Source organism: Pezoporus occidentalis, unplaced genomic scaffold (genome assembly GCF_034315485.1).
Source record: "Pezoporus occidentalis ecotype Australia unplaced genomic scaffold, CSIRO_AGI_Poc_V1 ctg16, whole genome shotgun sequence".
NCBI classification, from domain to species: domain Eukaryota; kingdom Metazoa; phylum Chordata; class Aves; order Psittaciformes; family Psittacidae; genus Pezoporus; species Pezoporus occidentalis.
This window is the reverse complement of record NW_026913425.1, coordinates 6,572,594-6,592,328: the sequence shown is the minus strand read 5'-3', so window position 1 is coordinate 6,592,328 and position 19,735 is coordinate 6,572,594. Positions and strand designations below refer to the sequence as shown.

The 19,735-nt window shown below is 40.4% G+C and overlaps 1 protein-coding gene across 1 annotated transcript in view; it reads left to right on the top strand.

Annotated features, from left to right (window-relative positions):
- The window catches only part of PGM5 (phosphoglucomutase 5), a 67,955-nt gene continuing 48,220 nt past the window's right edge, over positions 1–19,735 (top strand). Inside the window, exons 1-6 of the mRNA XM_062612475.1 lie at positions 1–410; positions 7,466–7,628; positions 9,837–9,983; positions 12,491–12,616; positions 13,973–14,163; positions 15,065–15,219. Of these exons, the coding sequence (XP_062468459.1) occupies positions 150–410; positions 7,466–7,628; positions 9,837–9,983; positions 12,491–12,616; positions 13,973–14,163; positions 15,065–15,219 (1,043 nt within the window). The 5' untranslated portion in view covers positions 1–149. The remainder of the gene's footprint in view (positions 411–7,465; positions 7,629–9,836; positions 9,984–12,490; positions 12,617–13,972; positions 14,164–15,064; positions 15,220–19,735) is intronic.

Here is a 19,735-nt window from a genome sequence, read left to right as displayed (position 1 = left end):
GCTCCGCCGCGGCGCCGGGGGCCCGTCGGCGGGCCCGCCTCCGGCGGCGAGCCCGGCCCCACGCCGGGACACTCCTGTCCGCTCTCCGCAGCTTGCGTGAGGGGCCGCCGCTGGCGAGCGGGGCCACAGCGGGCGGGTGGAGCGCCGCCATGGAGCGGACCCCCATCCCCGTGCTCACCGTGCAGACGGCGCCCTACGAGGACCAGCGGCCGACGGGCGGCGGGGGGCTGCGGCGGCCCACGGCACTCTTCGAGAGCCAGCGCAACTACCTGCCCAACTTCGTGCAGAGCCTCCTCTCCTCTGTCGACCTCCGCGACCGCCAGGGCTGCACCATGGTGGTGGGCAGCGACGGCAGGTACTTCAGCAGGACGGCCATCGAGATCGTCGTCCAGATGGCCGCGGCCAACGGGGTAAGCTGGCCGCTCGCCCTCCCGCCGTCCCCTCGGGGCCGCCTGCTTCTGCCAGCACGGGCTCCGCTCGCTGTGGGGAAGCGCGGAGCCGTCCAGCGGGAACGGGGCACGGGGTTTTAGTGTCGTAACCCGGGCAGCGCTGAGTACACAGATCAGACCGGTGCCACCTTTGGGCGTGGAGCGCCCGGTGTGTCTCTGTGCATCACCCCGGCAGGCTGCTGCCGGCTGCCGCGCACGCCGTCCCGGGTTGGTTTAGGCTGAGGCAGGAGCGGGAGTTGAAAACAAGGTTGGCTGTGCAGAATCAAATGCAGCAGAATTAAAAATGCGGGAGGCGAAGGAATCAGATGTAGATATCTACTGCTCAGGATCTTTTAAAAGTGCTCAGGGAAAACGGTATTATTGAAGCAAGAGGAATTCAGCATTTTGGCTGCATCTTAAGAGCAAATTATGAAATGCAAGAAGACAACCATGGCAAATACCTCTGCGATCAAACGGGTTATAGCTTTTCTTGTGCAGTATTGAAAATAGGAAAGAGGTCAGGAAGAAAAGGGGTGTCTTCTGGTAAATGCATGCACATTCAGGTGTCAGTGTGTATATACAGAAAGCTGGAAATGCCAAATGGTGCAGACTTGTAAGTCTCTCCTTCAAAGCAGAGTTGAAGCTGCTGTGTCTCGTGATGGCTAAATTGATTCTTCAGATCTGGTGATAGAAGTGATACATACATACATACATACATATACATACATTTTTTTTTTTTTTTGTAGTGAATTTACTTTTTCTTAATTGTTTTGAAAAGCTTAATTCTTTAAATGCAGGCCTGTTTTATAACCAGGAGATCTTTCAACTTTGAAATGAATCTCTGTATGTGTCTAAATTTCCCCTGTTTATTGTCACCTACAAGCTGTAAGGATTAGCCAGCCTGGTATCAATAATAAGTATTTTAAACTTATTTCTAAAGCATGTTTTCACTGGTACAGTCAAGCAGACACTGGGTGATACCTGAGATTTTGGAGAGGCTGGCTGTATTACATACTGGATAGTTTTTGCAAACTTGCTGCTTACAGGGGTTTGGTATAGTCTGGGGCTTACGTGGCCTTGGGTGTGAGGAGGGCTGTTGGGGGGCACACTTGTGAAGGTGGGGACACTGGCCAGGGCAGCGTGGTGGTGGTGGTTTGTCCACAGCGGTGGGGAGAGAGCATGCAGGGAGCGAGTGCAAAGCAGGGGAGCCTGGCTGGTGTGAGGGGTATTGTGAGGGGCGTGGGGTGGGTCTGGAGGAGTGCTGTTCCTTACCCTGTGTAGCTCAGTCAAGCCGGTGGAATTGTACCTGTTGACCAGGTGGGATAAAGTGCAGCAACAGCTAATGCGAGGCCCTGCATCGAGAGCTGTCCTGCTGAGGCTGAGGTCCTTGCCTGCCCTTGCAACACCGGTAGGAGCTATGAAGTAGGTTACAGCCACAAGGTGACCACAAGGACTGAGGTGCTGAAGAGGACAAGAAGTTTAGGGTCTGGGAGATTGTCAGCCAGATTACGCTGTATTCCAGACTCCTTTCTGATTAATTTTTCCTGTCACCTTGCCTCCTTAACTGCTGCTTGTTCTGTTCCCTATTTTGATCTGTTTCAGGTCTTAGCAGATCCGTAGTAGTGCTGTCGTAGTGCTTCCACTTTCTTAAGTTACTGCAAGTTTCTTGGAAACAGTTTCTTTTTTGTGTTTTTTGAAGCTGTGACCCAAGCTTTTCTGCTCACAGTTCCCACAAATATCTGAATTCAATCATAATACTCTTACAAATGTCAGAGTTCTCACAATTTCAGCAGGCCAGCTGGGGGTGTGCTGTTGACACTGAAGAGGCTTCCCACTTCCATATGCTAGTGATTCATCCTCTCTTTACCGTCCTTACCCTGCCCACTCTCACCCCTCTTTCAATCAAGCACACTGTAAATGCATAAGCCTCATATTTACTCAGTGAATACTGTTTGTATGTTTTATTCTTTGGCTGTTAAAATACATCTGCTGGGAAAATACCTAAACCTGCGTGAAGGCATTGTTTAGTGCTGTGCTATGTAAGTGGAGGGAAAGGAGGGGAATACTCCTGGTGGCAAAGATCTCTCCGTTTGGATGAGGTTAATGTCATTAGAAGACATGTAGCCAGTATCACAAGGAAAGAAGTGAGCTGGTGTAGGCAGGATTGAGTGAAACGTGTGGAAGCTTTGAAGCTGCATTCAAAACCTTTAGCCACCCCAGAGTGTCAGGAGCAGGATAGCCACATACTGCTGATAAACTGAACTTGAATCTCCTTCCTGGAAAACACATACCAGGTGTTATGGTTAATTGTGCCTGCTGAGTACAAAAATAAAAGGGATTTTCTATTATCAACTGTAAATGTATTGCCCTTTAGAGTTGCTAGGTTCCCCTTGTTCTAATTTGGTGACTCACCCCACATTCCCCCTGTGTTAACAGCCTAGCACAGTTGGCATAGGCCCCGGTACAAGGAATGAGATGAGGTCCCCTGCCCAGTCAGCTGCCGGTGCTTGGGCTGCCTTCTTCTCACCTTCAGTCCTTCAGGCTTGTGCCCTCCAGTTTGGGGTTGCAGGTACACACCCCGCAGCTGTAGCCTTTATTGGCTTCCTCTGATGGCAACACCTATGGGTTGGTCCATGATGAGCAACCATAACCAGCACACGCTCCACCACATCTTTCTGTTCAGAGCTGGAGGAGGCTAACCAGGGTCACCCTCCAATGGATCACACCGCTGGGGCTGTAGCAAGCACGTTTGGGTAAGTGATTGCCTGTCACGGGAGGATGCAGGAGCATGAAGAATGTCAGACAGAGGTCCTGTCCTGGTTGCGACAAGCAAAGTGGGGTGTTAGGAGGGTATCTGAGGCTGTGTTTCCCTTTTCACCTGAGTCCTGTCACGAGTAGTGTGACCTTAATGTCTGGAAGAACTGGGTAAAAGGTTCCATGTTTATAACACAGTTATGCTACAAATTAAATGCAAGTATTCATTAGACCCATCAACTGGTTGTGGTGTCTCATTCTTTGATACAAAGTTTAAGATAGATTTAAATGAGAAGCTGCTGTGTTTGTGTCTCGGTGGTGGATAGGAAGATGCTGATCGTATTCTGAATATTGAAAAGTCAAAGCAACATACTAGAGAGATCACGGAGTATTGCTAGTAATGCTGTAAAAGCCTGAGATGGCAAAGAGTTTTCCAGTTGTCATCTTTATAATACCATGTTAGTTTTATTTCCATGTTCTTCCATGCAAATCTTGCCCTCCTTACCTGGACCTGTATGATACATCTGTTTATTTCTACATTGAGTGTGGCACTCAGTCGTCTCTGGGTTACAACAGCAAAAGATGGGAAGTCACAGCCCCGTGCTGTCCAGGATATATCTGCTTGCTTCACGTTCTTTCAAGTTTAATTGACTGAGGCATGTGAGAGATTACTGGGGAAAATAATTAAAAAAAACATTAAGTGACTCAATGATAATCAACTAAATTGTCTGAAAATGCACAGCTGCAAGTGGCAATATTGCATAAAAATGTCCTTGTAAAGCACCAGTGAGGTTGACTATTCCTCCAGCTGTGACAGTTTGTTGGGGATCATAGTCTTTGTTTCTGCTTGTAGCTGCTAAAAGCAGAGTGATAAAATAGAACATGGCGTAGGGGCACAGTATTAGAAGAGATGTTACATGCCTGTGATCTCTTAGCCTTGCAAGTTTTTGAATTCCAAAGATAATCTTTCCATGCTATGAAGCTGTCCAAGATTTTCAGAAGGGTATTACTGGAACTTTAATTGTGAGACAGTACATGGACAGGATTTCATTACTTGCTAGAAGTCTGTAAATCTGAGTGTTCCTTACTTACAATTAATTAAATGTCAGTTTAGTATTTGCTTTAGAGACAAAATGAACAGCTTCTGGGCCAAGGGAGGATGAGGTTGTGCATTCTTTCCACAGAAATAAAGAGAGCAGAGAAAGATGGGTAATGTGTGTACATTTCTAAGGTCTGCATAGCCCTCAGGGAGTTCTGTAAAAGCACTGACGACCTTCACATAAGGTGAAGCTCTTTGCAGTGGTCACTGCATGTGTATCATGCAAGTAATTTCACTTTCAGCATCCTTAATATGCTAAATATTGCACTATTGCTATAGCATGGAAATTAGTATAATAACCGATATTTCTAAGTAGTATAGAAATAATAGCCTTGTGAAAAATGCAGAACGCAAAGCATGTTACTGCTGTTCATATAATATTGGCACTGAAAAAAATGGGAGACTGGTTCATGCAACACATGTTGAACAGGAAAAAAAAAAGTGGTGAAGAGGTAGTGCCAGGTAATTTGTGGTTCTGAATAATAGAAGTATTCTTGCTTTAAAAGAACATTTAGGTGTTCATGGGGGCAAAAATCTAAACCTTACTAGTTTAGATTAAGAAGTACAGAGAACATGAGCTCACGATAAGCCTGTATGCAAGTAGAAGGTGTTTATACTTGAGTACTTCTTGACAGATTCAGTGGTGTTTTTTTTTACGCATTTTGCAAAATGTAATTCCTGTCATCTTCCTTTTGTTTACCCGTATACAATACTGTTTTAAGAGCTGGCACCCATTTCTGACAGCTGTATTTGGAAGATTGAGTCACTGCTCTAGCTTTCTACATGCTTCATAGTTTAAAAAAGGGAGAGACAATATTCAAAACGCATATTTTCAGTAGTTATTTTCATCATGCTTTTGTTTCCATAATAAAGGTACATGAGTACTGTTGTATAGGCTGAAAGAGAGTTTGTTAAAAGTCCATTTCCTAACATTCTGTTTTTTTTCTAGTGCTTCAGAACAATTGGCAGTAGTGGTTAAATCATAGCATAAATACAACAGTCTTAAGAGCCATGATATGAATAGGAAATAGAATTGTTTAATACACTGATTTGAGCAGAAATCAGTTTCGGCTGTGTGATATTTGTGTTAACTGTATATATGCTCCACTCGCACTGACTGATCATGTCAGTGGAAGCACTGCTTTTAAAAGAGTACATTGAAACAGACATGTGAATTTTGTGGAACAGAAAATGTGGATTTTGCTGATTTATCTTTTTCTCTCTTGAAAAGAATATTGTTTTCCCTGGAAAATGTTTTCATTATAATAGAACAAGATTATTTGTTTCTTAACCTTTTCTTTTTCTCCTTTCATTTTCTTTCATTTCTATAAGAGTTGCTCTAATCTGGGAGAAAAAAAGACTGTGAATCATGAAATGTTTTCCCATTAGTAACAAGAGCAAGTCAAATGAACCTTGAAAGATTTTCCATGAACTGTACTTCCAATTTTTATAGCTTTCCTGGTTTCTAGTAATACGTAGGCTTCAAAATTGTCTGCAAAAGCTGTGAAAAGTGAACAAGGTGGACAAACACTCATCATCAGATCTTGAGACAGAAATCTCAGCTAATGGAGTCTGTTGTTCTGTGCATTATTTTTAATTTGAAAGCAGAAAAGCAGATCTTGTAATTCTGAGTGAAAGAGAAATGTCTAACCTTAGTTCGTGCTTTGTGAGGGTTAGCAAGAGAGTAACTTGTGCTTACTTTAGAAACTGATAATTTCAGTGTAGAAATATTTATTAAAATAGTTTTCAAACCCAGGCTAAATAAATTATCTATTAATCCTTTGCTTTTCTGAAATTATTTGAAACTTTTAAATAGCTGGACCCAGAAGAATTAATCTATATATGAAGAAACGGCTTTTTATAGAAAGCTGGCAGGTAGCAACACCTCCTGAACTGTTGCTTTGCCACACACACAGTAGATCTATCAAATCTTTCTCAAACTAGACGAGGAAATCTGAGGTTGAGTTCCCAGTCTGCTTTTAGATGAGTGAGAAGGATTCAGTATTCTGCACCACCACCCTAAACTATTACTTAATAGTGTGTGTGTGTTTGTTGGTTTTGTTGTTTTTTTTTTTAAGTGAAGATATAAATCCCCCTCCCCCCACAACTTTGTCAGTATCCTTTTAAGCTCCATGTGCAGCTGCCTCAGTTCTGATCCGTGACACTAACTTCCCCTTCTCCCCTCTTTAATTTGTATCTGCCTGTATCCCAGGATCTGGAACTCTTCTGTATTTCTTTGTAAATACATTTCTGTCTGGCGCCTAGACTTTTTATGTTGAGGTGAAACTGTAGTATCTGTGTAGAGGATGAAGGCAAGGTTTTGAAATTGGAACCTTGCAGCATAATGCCAAATGCATTGAGCCAGTGTTTAATAACGTCACCTGAAAACATTTGTTCCCTTTAAGAATGGTGGGAACTTCACCTGCTCAGCTGTGACCTGGGGAAACACCCTTTTCATCTGGAGTGGCCAAGCAGTCACTGATGGCTGAAGGAAGAGCAGTACTTTCCTTAGGGAAGGACATCCAAGGGTGTCTTGGTAACAGAGATGTGACTTACAGACACTACAGGTTCTAGTATGTAGTGAAATTTATGATTGGACTGAAAAGGCTGCTCCATGAAAGGCGATTTGTTTGGTGTTCTCTTTTATGCTAGTTAAAGCCCTGCAAACTGTATCCGCACGGTCAGGCCTAAACTATATTGATATGTGAGGGGATTTGCTGTTTTGTGGGGATACATGAAAGGGTTTCATAGCAAGATCATAGCCCAGTGCTATGCCTGGGGGCTTTGCAAATCACTGCCATGGCTGTGCTCTTGCTTTACCTTATGCTAGTATACTATACCACACTAGTATACTATACTATATATATACACTATACTATATATATACATACTATACTAGTATACTATGCTAGTATACTATACTATGCTGTTTACTGTGACTATGCAAGTCACAGTCCACTGGAATGAAATGTGCCAGGATACAACATTCTTTTGTCAGTGCTCCAGATTAGCATGCAGCCAACTCATGTATGTGTATTTCTCTGCAAAAGAATAACTTCCATACTAGGACTTTACAGTCTCTATCCTATTCATGTATACCTATGTATGTATGTGTCTGTGTTTACTTACTAGTTTTCAAGAGTCTAGTACCATTCACAGTACTTTGACTTCCTTTTCCACCTAGATTGGCAGATTGGTTATTGGACAGAACGGTATTTTATCCACACCTGCTGTTTCATGTATCATCCGAAAGATCAAAGCAGCTGGTGGAATTATTTTAACAGCTAGCCACAGTCCTGGGGGACCTGGAGGAGAGTTTGGAGTCAAGTTCGAGGTTGCCAATGGAGGTAGGGCTGTTTGGTTTTTAATTACACATTGTATCATTGAATCTTGGTATGATGATGTTGTGGTTTAAACAAGGACAGATGAAAATATGCTGACAAGGGTAACTGCTGACTTCAGCTGTGTGTTTTTCATTTGTTCTGGTAAAACAATGAAGAATGCATCTAAATTCTTATTTTTATTTTCAGTAATAGTGTATTTTTTTACATAGGTCTGTACAATAAGAATTCAATGTTCATTGAAATCCTCGTGGTAGCTGTAAGATTTCTATAAACAAGAAGTTCACCATCCCATTTTTATAGCATTTCTTGTAGTGTGCCAGGTTATTTTAACAGTCTGATACTTTATAGATGCCTCTGAGGGAGCTCTTTTGCTCATATTTCTGTGTTGCTTTTGTTGGCATTTACTTTAAAGCTTATGATTTCAGAAGTGCTGTAAGCAGTATAACTCATTGTCTTGTATGGAAGAAAGCATTTCTTGGATTTACCCAGGAAATAACTGCTCTTATTGAGGGAGAAGGTTGTTCCATTTTAGCTATTGCAATTACACTGTTGAGTAATGGGAGTTTTATATATAGCTAATGTCTTGTTTTCCAAAACTGGAGAACTAACACATGTAGATATGTTATACATTAAGCATGTTTTATGTTACAGATCTGTGTACACCCATAAAACATCTTGTATGCTTCATACATACATAGAGTGGTTTCCATCTGAAAAAACTGAAAGTGCTTCTAAAATAATGCTTCCTTCCCCATTTTGAAGGTGGGAGAACTTGAGAAGGGGATGTTCTCTTGTGTTTCTTGTTTAATTGAAAAACATGCATGGTTAAACCAGTGTGATTTTATAAACTGAATAGGCTTGAATCCCAGAGAGATTAAAGGGACTGTGTAAGGTCAGACAGCGGGAAAGCCAGGGTCACAACACTGTCATATCAGAGCCAAACTGTTAGATGCATTAGCACTCTATAAACTTTCAAATACCATATACACCCAGAATGTGATTAATGGTTAGCAGTTGGTGGGGCGTTCTTTTTAGTGTGCTTTACCTTTTTAAAGAACATTCAAACAGGCTATTGAGCTTTAAATAGGAAACATTCCTCAAGCACAGGTTACAAAGTTCAGTTACGTATGACGATCAGGAGGGATGTAATGAAAGTTTGGTTTAAGTTGCAGCTGAGAAAATGAAAGCTCATTATTAGGCAAGGTTTTTGAGAGAATGGCTAGGCATCCTGACAAGCTCCTAGGGAGGGCTTTTTTGCTGTTCTCAGTCTAGTTTGCAGATCTAGTCCAGGCAGAAGCGGTTTGTTTCTGTAGGTGTAGGAGATAATGCGGAGCAATGCTGTGGGATCTCTTTAGCTGGCAATATTATTACATCCATCTATCAAGAATGATCTGGAACTAATGAGATCCACCACTTTCATGGGTTTGGATTAGAAGAGTAAGAAGTCATTTTTTAAGCCAAATGAAGAGTTAAGTGAGCTGTGGACCATCTGGTACAATGTATCTGAGATGGAACACACTAATAGACATAGCAAAACTGCATTGATTATAGTAGCGCTATAGAGGAGTGGGAAGTTGACATTGGAAAGACACACAGAGGCTTTGGAATAGGGGAGAGATCGTGTAAGAGGTAAACATATATTTCATTAAGTCATTGGAGGAAAGCTGCAATAGAACACCACTGTCAAAATGCTAAGACTTTTAAAAGTGATAATTATATCTAATGAAATAACATGAAACACAAAGCTGTCTCACCTTCACAAGTGTGCCTATGGCTTTTGCAGGAAGACCTGTGAAACACCAGAAGCTGCTGCTGAGGACAGGTTTTCCTTTAATATGTATGTTGAGATTCCATGTAGAACAAAAAATGGTAGTCTTTGAGCAGTAAACCCAAAGAAGGATGGCTGTGGGGTTTTTGGTTCCCTCACTGCCCTGCTCTGGATAGTTAAATACTCTTTGTGAATCGAAATGTTCCAAGTAACACACTGTATTTCCATGTTACATTTTTTCCAACAAATGTTTTAAAGCTGCGTTACACTGAAAGAGTAGAACTTATTTTCCATAGTTCTTTGTCTGGGTTTATTCCTGAAATATATTTCAGAATGTATTTCTGCAATACATTCAGAAAACTGTTTATTATAGCACTCACTTTTTGTGTAGGGAACCTTCATTTAATAAAAATGACCCACAACATTTTTTGCTTCTTTTACAGGACCTGCTCCAGATATAGTTTCAGATAAAATCTATCAGATCAGCAAAACCTTGGAGGAATATGCCATTTGTCCTGATCTCAGAGTTGATTTATCACGCCTAGGAAGACAAGAATTTGATCTGGAGAACAAATTCAAACCTTTCCGAGGTATCAACACATGCTGTTATGCATGCTATATCCATTGATTCTGATGCAAAATGATAATGGGTAATTATTTAAACATAACTCTACTTCCTCAAGATGCCTGACTACAAGTTATCAAAATATTAGGTACATAGGTAAGTGTTGCATTTGTTTTGCACGTAAAGAAGCTGAGTTACAGACTTACAAGTGTGTGAGTCCTCATCATTTAGCCAGTTCCCACCGTTCTTTTGCCGTTCATTTTTCCCAAATATTTGTGCTTAGGCTTGCTAGTAGTTAAACACCAAACACAAACTTTTTTGGACTAGGAGTGGTTTGCTCATGGAAGTCTAATTAACAAAAGTGTTTGCAAGAGTCTCAGTTTATTCATTCTTTGCTCACACTTTCTGAAAAGTTGTGAGATGTGTAAGGCAATGTACTTCTAATGACTCCTAGTGTAAAGGGAGTGCTTAAACACGTTTCATTTTAAAGATGTGAATACTTTTATGCCTACACTTGGGTTGAAGTGAGCCAATTTTTTAACACAGCCATTTTTTTCTGAAGGAGTCAAAAGCAAAGGAAGGGGTCCAGACAGTATTTCACATACTATAAAACTCCATGTGGTCTCAAGAACTCTTCCTCATTCCTGATATTCTGGAAATAAGGCTAGTTTATTTTCCACCAAAACTTTATATTTTGAGATGAAGTACATTCTAATAAATAATGGTTTTGATTAAAAAAAAAACTTAAATTATGATTTTTTTTTTTTCTAATTATTATTGTTATTGCAAATAACATGATCGGCTTTTTAGGCAAACAAAAAGGAAAGAAAATTCAGCTTCAGCACCATTCTGAAACTGTATGATTGCCACAGTTTAAAATTTTGCTTTTTCAACTTTTCAATCTCGGCAAATTATATTTTTCTAAATGAAATTGGAGTACCCCCTGTGCCTTAAAGGTAGTATGAAAACAGATTTAAAACAATTGCAATTTGTGTGAATGTTTTTCAAGGAAAAATCATTTCCCAATCATCTCTTCCCAGAATACATCATCCTGGCACAGTAGAGCTGCCAGGGATCCCTACTGAAGCAATGTGATTGGCTTATAAGTACATGAATAATTATACTTTATACAGCTCTGAATGCAGAATGGAAGTGCAGAAAGAATGAAAATAATTCTGATGTATTTGAAACTTCTACTTTTTCAGTTGTATGAACTAACAATCAGTTTTTCAGTTGTATGAATCAAGGCTACAGTGGTATTGAAGCAACTGAGAGTAAACCAGTTGGGTTTGGCAGGACCTAAAATAAGTTTCAGACTTTAATCCCACATGCAGCATATTTTAACATGGGTGAGCAGCTTTACTGAAGTTGAGGCATTTGTTCATATGTGGAAAGCTTATAGCCTACTTAAACATCATTGGGAGCAAGGCATGGAAGATACATAGTAGTGTAATTTTAGTGAATCCTTGGCACTTCCAGCGTATACCATAGAATTAACTGATTTCCAAATAGGTTTTGCAGGTTGCTTTTTAGCCTTGAGAACCAATGTTTGTTTGTCCAGTCAAGTGTATCATTGCGATCTATTCTAAGTGTTCTTCTCAGGCTAAAAAAATGCCTGTGTCATTTTCATGTTATCCTGAAGAAGAGCATTAGCATGAGGTCAGTGTTTCTGAGCAAAACTGGCTGATTTTCTAAGTTACAATTTAACTTGTAACTGTAATATTTCAAGATACTTGTTTAACCAGATAAAAAGACATTTGTATAACATACGCTTTTTAATTTAATCAGGAAAAGTAATACATTCCAAGGTGACTGAGGAGCATGGCTTGTAACATTTGTAACATTATGACAGACTCACTTTCATTTTAATATAAGGTTTTACATTCAAGAGAACTGAAAAGATTGTCGCTCTCTGCTTTTATGAATTTAAAATTCATATTATCAAGACTTTAGCAAAAAACAGATGTTGTATCTGAGCCTAACTTTTCTAAAGCAGTGACATATAAAATGCAGACGTATAATGGCAGATTGACAACAAACTGGAGACAGATATTCCTGCTGCCAGCACTGTAAAGAATAGTCTGTATGCTCCTCCTGATGGATTGGTGCAGATACATACTGCTGTCAGGTGGAAGAATAGAACATATGGCTTCAACTTTGCATAGACATCTTTCATCCTTTGAGAATACATTTTTTTTTTAGCTTGAAAAGATGTTCAGTGACTTAATGAATGACAAATGGAATTTACTTTGATATACTGTATTCTCGTGAATGTTTTCAGTGAAATAGGAAGCATCAACTTACATTATTGCTGCATTCCTTTAGCAGGCAAAACTGTTGATCTTTGCAAGGCTTAAAGTTTGATGGTAGTCACACTGAAACCAGTCTTTGACTTTGTCTCTATGGGTTCCATGTTACGTGAAGGTCGCATGCTCTGATTTTAATTGAGTTGCGTGGCTGGTAGAAGTGTGCTGAGAGAGGTATTTTCCCATGTGCAAACTGTGCTGATTTTTTCGTATCTAATTTTTCTAGTGGAAATTGTGGATTCTGTGGATATCTACCTCAGTCTCCTTCGAAATATCTTTGACTTCAATGCTATCAGAAATTTGCTGACCGGACCCAACCAGATCAAAATAAGGATTGATGCCATGAATGGAGGTATGAAGTTAAGCTGTTATCAGGACAAAATTGTAGGTACATTGCAATAGCTTTCCAATAAAGACTGTACACCACAATAGTTGCCCAATAAAAGTACAGGGTATAGTGGTCAGAGTTTTTAAGGTTAAGAATAGTAAGAAAGGATTTGAATATATGCTATTAACAAGAGCAAATTTAACAACTGGTTAGGTCCCTTATTAGGCAAAGAGGTTTATCTTTCTTGGTAAAGAAGTGAAGGCCTATGGGTAACAGTGAATAACCACTGGAGCAATCTATCAAAGATAGCTTGGGGGGTGTCCTTTGTTGTGGCATCACATCTAAAGGCTTTCTGGATGAGATATAGTGAACTCTAAAGAGGACCACATGTATGTGGACAAACTGTCTTCCAAAGTTGGTTTTAGCTCTGCATCTCTGGAATATGCTTTTATGCCTGTAAGTGTTGATAGTTTAACACTGACTTAGAAAAGAGGGATACGTCAGGAGTTTATTTTTGGTAAGAACCTGAATTATTTTTTACAGTAATTTTACAGAATTAGCAGCTACATTTTCTTGAACACGTTTGTTGTCTAGTTTTACCTCACATTATAGTTGCTTCAGTTAGCAAGATTTTGGAGTAAGGTAGGAGAAAGAGAGAACACCAGGGTGTGATTCCTTTTTACTCTGAGTGACCTGTTCACACCTGCCTCAGGGATGGAGAGAACTCAGTCAGTCGTTAACAGTCCCGTCAGCCACCAAATGCAATACTAGTTATGCTATATAACAGCATGAGCTAGGGTTTTGGTTGCCCATATCTTTAACAAAATAAAGTTGTTTTGAAGTTAGTCTTGAGGAAGTTTTTATTTATTGTCTACATGGTAGTAACTGAAATGTGGCGAAATTCTTTGGTGGACAAACCTGTTGCAATTTTAACATGAATTGGAATGCTGAGGTAAGTATATTTCCCATTTGTATTTCCTTACTGTTTACTTTCCTTGCTATTAAGTGTTAAACTGTTGTTTGCATTCCAGGGCACATAGAGTAGCATCTTATTTTTATTCTAGTGAGAAAAACCCTCTATGTATGATAACTTCTTTACTTAGTGATGGGTGAATAAAACTTGCATCTTTCACCATGCAGTGATTACTTTTGCACTTCCACTAGTGGGGAACCAGTTTCTCAATGCTGAATTGCCAATTGATGTTTACTGGGGGGACAGTCACACACTCCTCTGTGAAATGGTAGTTTGGGTTTTGTTGCTAGGACAGATGTATAGAATTGCTCCAAGTACGTTTTGTATCAAGTCTCCATGGTGCTGTGAAAACTTTGAGAGTCGAGCATAGGCTTTTGTGACTGCATGGCAGATTTCTGATTTTGCAGTTATGGGACCTTATGTGAGAAAAATCCTGTGTGATGAATTGGGAGCCCCTGCAAATTCTGCCATAAACTGTACTCCTTTGGAGGACTTTGGTGGACAGCCTCCTGATCCCAATTTAACATATGCAACTGCCTTGCTAGAGGCTATGAGAGGTGGCGAGTATGGATTTGGAGCTGCTTTTGATGCTGATGGAGTAAGTATTTTGAGCTGTCTGGAGGTTTCACTGTAGCTGTTTTGTCTGGGGTCAGATATGGGACATGTAGGTATAATTTATTTGCTTTTCAGTAAGTCCTTGAAGCTGAAAATGGTATTACTTTCAGGTACAGATAATAGCATTTGCAACCCATAAATCAGACACATATGTTGTCACTTGTCTCTGCAGATGACTGCAAATCAAGCAGGATTTGAATGATGAATGATAATTCTTTAAATATTAGGCTGGTTTTATCTTGCATTGTTGTAACATTTTTATTTCTTGGTTAGGAAGACACAGGATATATAGGTAATACAGACTTGTCACAGTAAGTAATAACTAAGTTAAGTTCTTTTTGGTTGACATTATAAATTGAGGGATTTTTTAGCTAAATAAAGCACTGAATCATAATCACTGTTTGGTTTAGAGGTTTTTTATGTTTTATTATCAGCATTATAAATAGCAAAGTCTTACAGAAATAACTTTTTGTCCTGACATGGTGGGAGAAAGATGAAAAGGTTCTGAAGAACAGAAGTGTTTTCTGTTGTCAGTAAACACAAAACACCCTCCTACTTCCTATATAGTGCGTGTCATTGGCAAAAACATTCTCCTACGTAAGCATTCCCTGGCAGGAGCAGACCTACTGAAATGTCACGTAGGAGGCTGAAGCTAGGGACTGCTCTGGGAGCTTTGATTTGCAAGGCTGGAGGGAGTGGTGGTGTGACAGTGAGATTATAAACCTGCCAGGATGATGCCAGTAAATTAACCTGCTTGAAGAGGGATGTGAGTAACCCAAAGACTGTTCTTTATTCCCCTGCCTACAGTGGATCTAATAAAAGAAATTACCACTCTCCAAAACATGGAATGTAAGATGCTTATTTGAATTTGTTTTCTTCTCCAGGACCGCTACATGATCCTTGGCCAAAATGGTTTCTTTGTTAATGCGTCAGATTCATTGGCTATAATTGCTGCCCATCTGTCTTGCATTCCATACTTTTGTCATATGGGTGTCCGAGGATTTGGCAGGAGCATGCCTACCAGCACAGCCCTGGACAAGTAAGATGAAATACTTATTTGTATCACCTTGGTCATTATCTTAGATATCTCTCTGTTTTGTACTATGTAGCAGTTCCAAAATTGTGAAGTCTTTTGACAAGAGTTTCCAATTTTCACATTCTTTATGTGCTTTATTGTTTTAACAAGTTCTGACCATATTTTGGTCTTACCTAAACTAATTTTACCAATGTTTACTTGGATGAAAATAGGTTCATACAGCCTGGAAAAGAAATAAATAGAATAAATCTTTCTGAGCCTTCAAATACTTGACTTGAAATTCCTTTTCCAAGTAACTTTACTCTTTTTCTTAGTAAATAATTGTTTACAGCCGGATGCAGCAGCTCTTGAAATTCATGGAAGTTTTAAACAGATAAGGTACTAATTCAGTACTAAACAAGCTTTAAAAAAACTAAAGAAGCTTTAAAAAAACCAAACAAGCCAACAGCAAAACAAAAACAAACAACCCTCTCTCCCCTCCCCCCACCCCTTATTTTAAACCAATTGAAATATGTCATCTATTATGATACAAAATGTCCCACAAGAGACTGCAGGCAGTCATGAAATCCATTCCCAGTTTCAGGGCAGGTTAGGAGTATGCCTGAAGCTATTTCTGACAAGTCCAATCTGCTCTTAGAAGATTTGCTGGATATACATCTTGTGTTAGCAGATGAATTTTGAGCAAGTCTCATCCAGGCCTCCATTTTCTCAGAAGATTGGCATAAGAGGATTAAGCTGAGTATTATTGTACATATTCTGTGTGGAAGAACATTCACTGTGTCGGTTGTATCCAAGTGTTGATCTGGTTTCATAGCTTAACTAATACAAGAATGACCTGTTGTCCTGTTCAATGTGTTTAATCAGGAAACAGTAATTTCAAAGCGAAATGTATCTTGTATGAAAAGGATGATTGCTCTTGGAAAACCAAGGGTATTAGGGTGCTTCCCTAATTGGGAAATTTCTGAAAGTTACTAAATTCAGAGGTAGCAGCTTCCTTTAATACTTAACAGAGTCTTCAGAGAACTATTACTTACTTGTAGGTAGATGGTCTAGTTTAAGATTAGGCCTGGGTTTCCACTATTTTATTTATTCTGTTCAGAGATCCAAAATCTAATTGTTTAAGTGACAGCTACCATTATATTGAAATACTGTATAAAAAAATAGAGGCTAATTCTTGGATATAAACCCTAAGATATCTGTATTCCTGTATGACTTGAAGAAACCATGACATTAAATATATTTGTCTGTCTTTTTTCTTAAAGTTCAGTAAGTATTTCTGAATGTATGAATGTTTTTCAGTAACGCTGTGACTGTTTGAATTATGTTCTTGACAATGTTTGCTTGACCGTCTGAAGCATAGATCACCTCATGGTGATGACTGCCTTATTTAGTTCTGTGGAGCTAAGTCTGATTATTAAATAAAACTGAGCAATTGATAATGATGGAAGGATATAAATATTTTCCCAGCCATTCTTACAAATATTTATTGTTATGAACTTTGCAGAGTGTATCCAGGACACTTGAATTTTGTTTTTTCTTCTATTTTATAGTTGTATTTTTTTTTTCCTGAAGATTTAAAAGTTACATGTTTTCAAAGTTGGTCACTTTTGTGACTCATTTACACACACAGTAGTCCAAAATATCTGAATTACGCTTTTCTGTAAAAATGCCATAATGTTGTCCAGCGATTTTCAGGCTTTTGTGGCCAAAATCATATAATCTGCTTAATTTATAAGTGCCAGTGCTGAACTCACTCATTGAAGAGCCCAGCTTAGTTCTGAAATCACAGTTAGTAGTTCTTAAGCAAGTCACTTTTAATCATCGAATAATAGAATGGTTTGGGTTGGGAAGGACATTAGAGATCGTCTAGTTCCAACCCCCTGCCTTGGGCAAGGACACCTTCCACTAGAGCAGGTTGCTAAAAACCCAGTCCAGCCTGGCCTTGGACACTGTCAGGGATGGGGCAGCCACAGCTTCTCTGGGCATCCTGTGCCAGCACCTCACTACCCTCTCAGTGAAGAATTTTTATCTTGTATCTAATCTAAATCTAGCCTTTTTCAGTTAAAGCCACTCCCCCTTGTCCTGTCACTACATATGTATCAAAGCTAGAGGCTGCATGGAGACCTCATAGCAGCCTTCCAGTATCTGAAGGGAGCCTCTAAGGATGCTGGGGAGGGACTTTTCATTAGGGACTGTAGTGGTAGGACAGGGGGTAGCGAGTTAAAACTTAAACAAGGGAAGTTTAGATTGGATATAAGGAGGAAGTTCTTTACTGTAAGGGTGGTGAGGCACTGGAGTGGGTTGCCCAAGGAAGCTGTGACTGCTCCATCCCTGGTGGTGTTCAAGACTAAATTGGATAGAGCCCTGGGTGACATGGTTTAGTGTGAGGTGTCCCTTGCCAGGACAGAGGGGTTGGAACTGTATGATCTTAAGATCCTTTACAACCAAAACCATTCTGTGGTTCTCTAGATTTCTTGTAGGCCCCTTTAGGTACCAGGAAGCTGCTGTAAGGCCTCCCGTGAGCCTGCTCTTCTCCAGGCTGAACAAGCCCAACTCTCTCAGCCTGTCTCCAAAGCAGAGGTGCTCCAGCCCTCTGATCATCTTCATGGCCTCCTCTGTACTCACTCGAACAGGTCCATGTCCCTCTCGTGTTGGGGGCCCCATAGCTGGATGCAGAACTGCAGGTGGGGTCTCACCAGCACAAAGTAGGGGGGCAGGATCACCTCCCTCAAACTCCTGGTCGCACTCCTTCTGATGCAGCCCAGAATACGGTTGTTTTCTGTGTGTGAGCACACACTGTGGGGTCATGTTGAGCTTTCTGTCAACAAACACCCCCAAAGTGCTTCTCAGGGCTGCTCTCAACCCATTCTCCTCCCAGCCTGTAGCTGTTCTTGGGATTGCCCTGACTCAGGTGCTGTTGAGTGACAATATTCCTGTCCTGGGTTCATCAGTAGCAGTCATTTTTCTCCTTCTTAGTAGCTGGTGCAGCGCTGTATTTTTGACTTTCGGCCTGGGAACAGCGCTGATAACACCAATGTTTTTAGTTACTGCTCAAATGTTTAGTCTGATCAAGGACTTCCTCGGTCTCATGCTGTGCCACGGAGGAGGGGAAGCCGGGAGGAAGCAGAAACAGGACACCTGACCCAAACTAGCCAAAGAGGTATTCCGTACCACAGCACGTCATGCCCGGGATGTAACTGGGAGTTACTCAGAAGGGCTGGTTCACTGCTCGATCGGGCTACGTGTTGACGGGTGGTACTGTATTTCTCCCTTTGTTATTTCCCTTATCATTATTATCATTGGTGGTAACAGCAGTGGTTTGTGTTATACCTTAGTTACTGGACTGTTCTTATCTTAACCCATGGGAGTTACATTCTTCCGATTCTCCTCCCCGTCCCTACGGGAGCCAGGGGGGGCAGGGGGGAAAGAAGCTGGGGGAGTGAGCGAGAGGGCTGTGTGGTTCTGATTTACAGCCTGGGCTTAAACCACAACAATTCCTTATTTCTGTATTTTGTTGTTCTAACACTAGAACTAGAGAAATCCTGTTAAAATAAAGATGACTGAAAAAGACATATTAACATTTGTAATAGTAGGATAGCAAAAATAGTGCCTAGGAAAAGAAACTTAGGTCCTAAAGACTAATGTCTCCGGAGGTCATGGGCCTCTCTCCTGAAGTCTGTGTTAGAGAGCAAATGAAAAACACCTCTTCTTATGGTCAGTCTATATTGTGTGGCCACAGTTTAGCCTGAATCATTGAACTAGAGCTTCTCCTTAGCTGTATAAATAAACTCATACATAGTATTTGAGAGAAAGGATTTTAAAAATGTTATGCTTTTTCCTTTGAGTGCATGATGATGTGTTGTTTAACAGCTCTTCAAAGAGCATTACTGAACTTAAACAGGGGGGAAACAATAATCCATAGGACTCTAAATGTTGCTTAGGAATACAGCACTAACAAACAGAGCAGTGGATTACAAGCAAATTTACTCAAGATCTTTAACATTTACATGTGTTTGCTTGAAGTGGCTGGTGGAATATACTAACTAGTATGTACAGTAGGGAGAGGTAACACTTGACAGGAAACATCTGCTTTAATATGCTCCAACGTCAACAGGATTGTGGCAGTATGTCTCAAGATTTCAATTCTTTAGTGATACGTACTTTTTGGTTGGTGTTCTTTTTCTTTAGGGGAATGTGAAGCCATGTACCCTGTTCAACAAACTATTCTTTTTTTCGTATCATTGTATTGTGATTTATCTGATGTCTGCATAACAGGAAAGGAAATGAAATACTGAGATGTTATCTAATGGTCTACAAAATGAGAATCACAAGGGTGAGCAGAATTTATTTCTGTAGGAATTATGAAGCTGAGTGGGTGTGGAAAACAGTAGTCAAGTTTGTATGGGAAGAGAGTTGTTGAGAGAATACCATGGTATCTAGCGTTATCTGGTACCTTGTTTCTGTGGCCAGGTCATTTCAATAGCATGCAGGTGCTTTGATTATCCTCATCTTGAGAAAA